Source organism: Canis lupus, chromosome 10 (genome assembly GCF_003254725.2).
Source record: "Canis lupus dingo isolate Sandy chromosome 10, ASM325472v2, whole genome shotgun sequence".
Taxonomy (NCBI): Eukaryota; Metazoa; Chordata; class Mammalia; order Carnivora; family Canidae; genus Canis; species Canis lupus.
The window spans coordinates 6,865,354-6,871,916 of NC_064252.1; the positions used below are offsets into that span (position 1 = coordinate 6,865,354).

The following is a 6,563-nucleotide window of genomic DNA, read 5'->3' on the forward strand; positions in this document are numbered from 1 at the left end:
TTTTAAGTGTTGATGAGGTTTGACAAATGCATACAACGAGGCATGATCCACCAGCATAATCAAAATATATGTACATGTACGGGGGTGGAGGTTAAAAGAGGATGCTGCACATGAAGCATGTTTTTATCAAGCATAGAAACCTTTTATAAAGGGTGGTAAGCCTGCCTGAACTCTTTGCCCCAAATTAAATCATTATCTTTCTGATACTGGACAGGGAGCAGCCCTGCTTTTGTTCCAGAAGAAGACACTATTTCCATCTTCCAAAGCTGTTTGCTTGAAACAAAGTCCAGAGCAAAGATGGCCAATGCCTTTGCTCACAAGACATGATATAGAAATGTGAGATATGAATGGACAACTGTATTATAAAAGACAAAGAAAGAATTTTATATACATTCCAAAGAGCATAAGTTACTTTTTAGAGGTAAGTAGTGCCTAAATTAAACTTGTTCATGCACATAGAATAGAATTGATCTGAGACCAGAAAACAGCAAAACAGCATAGCACAGCACTGTTTATGTATTTGAAGGATGAGAAAAATTCTAGATAATGATTTGGGAAATAATTACTGGAAATCCTTACTTCCATGAGCAAATTCAGACTAGATATTGTCTCAGATTTACTCACCAGTAGGGGGCCCCTCTCTGTCTCTGACTTTTGCAAAGAATAACAATAAAATTGCCCTAAAAGTTTTTGAGATTCAAGCTTGATTCTAAATTGCCTTTATTCTGGGTTTTAAGCAAGACTGGACATATTCTGAGGCCTGATGGAAATAAGACTAAAGAGATCTATTTAGGATGAAAAATGAGTAGAGAATAGGGAGCTATGGAAAAGTAGCATTTGTGACAATATTTTGTAGAGTCAATGGGTACCATGCCAGCACTACTGGCAGTGACAAAAGGCCCTTGGCACAGATATTAGCACAACTTATATCAATACAGCAGGGCAGTATCAGTGTAGACATCTCTCAGAACCACTAGTAATGGCCTTACCTAGGTGCTGCACACAGAAGTTATGATCAGCAAAACAGTGAAAGAGAAGGCAAATAAATATCATAGCACATCACACGAAAACCACTTTTCAGATACGTGTCTATGCAGAGTGGATGGTGGCAAAGCCAGAGAAATCCTTCTTCTTTTTAAAGTGTTGTATTATTCAGTTTTTCCCCCAGATTGGAGTAATCTTGGAAACATGGTTTCCTTATAAAAGAAACATTTCTGAATGCAAATATCTTTCATCACAAATCTAGCATTTACTCTGTTGCATTTTCCCCCAAGCAAACGCTACCAATTCACAGATACAGAAATATGTCATTTTTATGCATAATACAATTTTTAATGACTGTGATCATTTATATTGGTATATATCAGAAATCTCTTAATACAAAAACTGTTGCGTTCATATAGTTAAAATTCTATCTGCAGCTCCCTCGTCTGTTCATTTTCTTTAATTGCAGTTTCCTTTCTGCCTTTTAGAATAATTTATCTTGACAGTATTGGCTTATTTCAAAATTTTCAAGGGATTTTCTTTGGACAATTCCGTTTCTGTTACCTAACATTTTTTTATTTTTGCTAACTTAAGCAGCTACAGCGTCAGAGCAAAGAACACAAAATCTATTACAAAGATTATTTAAATCCCTTTCATGAGGGCACCTGTGGCTCAGTCAGTTAAGCATCTGCCTTCTTCTCAGGTCCTGACCCCAGGGTCCTGGTATCAAGCCCCATGTGGGGCTCCCTTGCTCAGTAGGGAGTCTGCTTCTCCCCCTCCATCTTCCCCTCCCCACTGCTTATGCTCTCTTTCACTCTCTCTCTCTCTTACTCAAATAGATAAAATCTTTTATAAATAAATAAATAAATAAATAAATAAATAAATAAATAAATAATTCCTTTCATCAACATTTATTTTAATCACAAGACACATTTCAAGCCTGTAATATTTTTAGTTTAAACTGAAAAATTGGCCCCAATCATTCAGATGTTGTATTTTTAGGCTGACTGTGTTACATATCTTGCACATAGTTCCACAACTGTACATACTTGTGGGATGAATTACACCACCAACTGTTGATCAAAACTTTCTCATAGTCAACGTTAAGGCAATAAGCAAGGATAGTCCTGTGGGAGACTGTTGAGTTGGCTATGTTTGTATTATCACAGTGTCTGGCACATGACTTGTCATCTTGCCACAAGAAAAGTCCATTTGAGCATGAACTCATTTTGCTCACACCTGGTACCCTCACTAAAAATAGTGCTGAGCACTTAGTCATTGGGCAACACTTACTGGTTGAATGAATAAATGAGTGCTTAACACTATCCACCAGATTCCTGCTGCCTGCAGGATACAGATAAAACTCTTCATTGTTGAATACTTTGTTTTCAAGGGCGTCTCTACCTGTATCTCTTTTTCTTTTTTTAAGTTCGTAGTTTATTAATCCTCTCATGAAAAATCTGCACAATCACCACAGATAAAGCCACTGCAGAATCTTTACTCCTTCTGTTGTCCAATCTCCAGCTCTTCTTTTCACCAGCACCAACTTGGCTTTTGCAGTACCCCCTGACTCTCTTCATTCTGTTCTTGCATTCCTTTCACTGTTTTCTTGATGTCTTTTTCTTCTCATACAGGCCATGTCTTGCAAATCTATATTTGGGTTCATTTTTCTTTACATAATCCAAGGAATCATAAATCATGCCAAAGCCAGTTGTCTTGCCACCACCAAAATGGGTTCTGAATCCAAATACAAATATAACATCTGGTGTGGTCTTATACATTTTGGCTAGTTTTTCCCGAATTTCTGTCTTAGGTAATGTTGCCTTCCTGGGACAAAGAACATCAATAACCATCTGTTCTTACTAAAGTAGTTGGTTGGTCATGGACTTCCTGGTCTGGATAGTTACTGAGTCGTTCATGATGGCGGCTGAGCTTCAAGCAGCCAGAGAGGAAAAGAGTCTACCTGTATCTCTTAAGAAGACTGCTAATCCCTGTCCTTCAGAAGCATAACTGCTTTGCCCCAGCACAGTTCTTGGATATTCCAGAAGACATTTACAAACAATCTCTTGCTTGAAAACCAAAATTAACAAATCACCACATTGTGGATAGTTTTACTAGATTCATTCTCTGAAGGCAAACAAATTCCCAAGCTCTTGTCAGATACTTCTCCAAACATAATTGTATCAGTTAGCAGAAGCCAAGTAATGCTGAGGTAACAAACAATCCTAAACTCTTAGTGGCCAATAACACCTGACGTTAGTTTTTCTCACAGCAGTATATGTCCCCAGCTGATCGACAGTGGAGCTATGCATAATAGTCACCCTCAGTCCAGCAGCACCCAGGATGAGGGCAAAGGAACCATCGAGAACATGCCAGTCACAGTGACAGCAGAGAGAAAATGGTCTCCTAAGCTTCTGCCTAAACGTACTGCACAATGCTTCTGCTCAAAGTTTTATTAGCCAAAGCAAATTCTATTCACACCTCAAGTCATTCAACAGGCCAAGAATATATATTCTCCTCTGAGGAAGGAATACAAATATTGGTAAACAATAATACCTTCTACCACTGCCATGTACTGAAAAATAGAATGTAGAATGTCAAATCATTCAAAGGCATCTGAGTCTAAACCCAGTTATTCTCACAAAAACTAGGAAGAAAAAGAGCAAAACACATCATATGATTTTGTTTTTACCTGGATAACTAGAAATACAGGCTAAAAACTTTTTTTCACTAAAAACAAAACTTGTAACAACTATTATAAAATTAAAACAGGTACAGAATTTCTTCCTGACCATTGGAAACAATAAAAGCAAATTAAAGAAAATCTATATAGCGAAGATCAAACACAGAAGAAAGAACAAGGTTGCACAAAAGATAAAAAGCAAGACAGCAAAAGACTACACATAGCAATTACAACCACATGAACGAAAGCCTTAGAGTCCCATGATAAAAGGCAAATACTAGCTAAAAAATACAAACCAACTATGTGCTGCTTGATAGGCAAACCTAAGGTAAAGTTAAATTAAAAAGATAAAAATAAATGGGTGATTTAAGTTGTAAACCCAAACAAAAAGACGAAACAGAAATGGCTGTAGCCAATGATTTCTACCTGTGTTATATTGGAGGACGTGAGGGCAAAGTTTGGACATGAGTTTCTGGACAGAAAGGTTAGCTATGCCAACAACAGCAGTTACAAAGATGGTGTCATGATTAGAAAGAAGGCTTGTATGCACAAGAATGTAATGGAGGAACTGAAGAGAAGTATTGATGGCAGCAAAATTACAAAAGAAGATGAAGCTTTGTTACTCCCTCTGACAGAGTTGGCCAGAGGAGCTTGAAATTGTAATCAGAGATGAACACATTTGTTTTACCACATCAAAAACAGGTCCTCTTATTGATGTAAATCAGTCCAAGGGTTCTGAAGGCCTTCAAGCATTTTAGTATTTAGGGGCAACTGGGTGGCTCAGTTGGTTAAGCCTTCAACTCTTGGTTTCAGCACAGGTCATGATCTCAGGGTCATGAGATAGAGCCTACATTGAGCTCTGCATTCACTGGGGAGTCAGCTGAAGACTCTCTCCCTCTGGCCCTCCCCTTGCTCATGCTCTCTTTAACATCAATAATTTTTTTCAAAACAAAAACCCATAAAAGATATGCAAATTTTATGGGTAAAATTATAAAGCTTTGTGGGAAGACATTAAGTTGAACCTAAATGGTATCTTACTATATACATTTCCTTTTGTGCTTCATTTTTGTCCCTCAATATTATGTTTTTCACATTTGTCCATTGACAGGTATATATCAGGAGCTGTGTCCCAGAGCATATCACGCATGGCCACAAGGGGACAAACACTGCAGCATTGCCTGTAATAGAATTAAATTGAGCACAGTTTGAATGCCCATAAATAGACTTACAAAGTCAATTATCCCTAGATTAGTCTATAAATGCCATGAAATTCCAACTACAATTCAAGAGGGTTTTTTAGTGAAACTTGACAGGCTAAATCTAATATGTACAGAGAAAAGCAAAGTGCCAAGAACAGCCAAGACAATTTTTAAAAAGAAAAGAACAGATTAGAGACTTGTCCTAGAAATATGAGGCCTTATCATACAGCCATGGTAACTGAGACAGGTAGTATATAGTAACTGAAATGGTTACAGTCATAGAAATGACAGGAAAGTCAAAGAAATCAGAACTAGATCCACACATACAAGAAAGCCTGATGTTGCAGAGGAGGCATTGCAGGTCACTCATTTAAGGGTGATGTATCAATTATTACTGAGATAACTTGTAATATGTACAAGTGGGAAGACTCAATATTGCAACATGTCAACTCTACCCAAATTATTCTAGGAATCCAATATGATTTTAATTAACAGACTTATCCAACAGAATTACCCAGAGATAATTCACACATGCAGGGGATGCCTGGCTGGCTCAGTTAGTGGAGCATCCACCTCCTGATCTCAGGGTTGTGTTTCGAGTCCCACACTGGGTGCAGAAATTACTTAAAAATAAAATCTTAAAAAAAAAGAATGCATACACACATGCACACATACCAACCTATAAATGATTGATAAATTTAGCTATGTTCAAATTTAGAATGTCTTTACAATAAAAGATAATAAAAATAAAATTAATTGACCTGCCAAAAATCAGAAGAATGCTTTTGTCATAGATATTAAAAACGAAGGATTGCAACATAAAGTAAATAAAGAAGCCCATGATCAAAATTTAAAAATAAGCAATGATTAGAAGACTTTTCACAATAAACAGACAATTCACAGAAGAGGAAAATAAAAATAAATATATTAAAAGATACTTAACCACACTATTAACCAGAGAAATGCTTATTAATGCTTATCATTTTAGCCATCACATTGGTAAAATTAAAAAGCCAAATTAAATGTTTACTACTTGGTAATTAAAATGCCCCATACTCTCAGGACACATGGGTGGCTCAGTGGGCTAAGTATCTCACTCTTGGTTTCCGCTTAAGTCATACTCATGGTCCTGGGATTGAGCCCCACATTAGCTTGTGCTGCGTGCAGAGTCAGCTTCAGATTCTCTCTTCCTTCTACTCTGTTCCTCCCTCCCTCCCCGCGCTCTCTCTCTCTCTAATATAAATAAAATATTTTAAAAGAAAAAAAGAAAATACCCCCACACTCTCCTGTAATCACTACTAGATTAAATAGAAACCCAAATAGCAAAGATTAAAAATATTGCACTTTCTAAATATGACCAGTGGTGTAGAAATAAATTAATAGGTTTCTATGATTTCATTATTAAGAAGGAATTATAAAAAATTTAAACTAACTTTCCAATTGAAAAAGCTAGGGAAAAGGTAAAACAAATAAGAAAATGGAAGGAAGAAAAAATGCACAATCTAGTCATTGCAAAATAAAATAAAACAACTGATAAATCTAAAGATGGTTGGAAACAGAGGGGAAAACAAATAATAATCAAATATAAAATCTGAAAATTTTAATATAAAAGAAACCCTCCCAAAAGAGAAATCAGAATTTAGAAAAGGGATATATCTGAATATTTTTCAATCCTGATGAAGTAAATTGTTCTCTTG

The 6,563-nt window shown here is 36.4% G+C and overlaps 1 protein-coding gene across 1 annotated transcript; it reads right to left on the reverse strand.

The window, feature by feature from the left end:
• Nucleotides 1–2,582: 2,582 nt before the first annotated feature.
• On the reverse strand, nucleotides 2,583–2,837 carry LOC112677816 (40S ribosomal protein S24-like). The gene has a single exon (XM_035696593.1). The coding sequence runs from the start codon at nucleotides 2,835–2,837 to the stop codon at nucleotides 2,583–2,585; it is 255 nt and encodes an 84-aa protein (XP_035552486.1).
• Nucleotides 2,838–6,563: the final 3,726 nt, after the last annotated feature.

Coding starts and splice junctions, on each gene's coding strand:
- LOC112677816 (XM_035696593.1), bottom strand. CDS start 2,837: ATGGTTATTGATGTTCTTTGTCCCAGGAAGGCAACATTACCTAAGACA.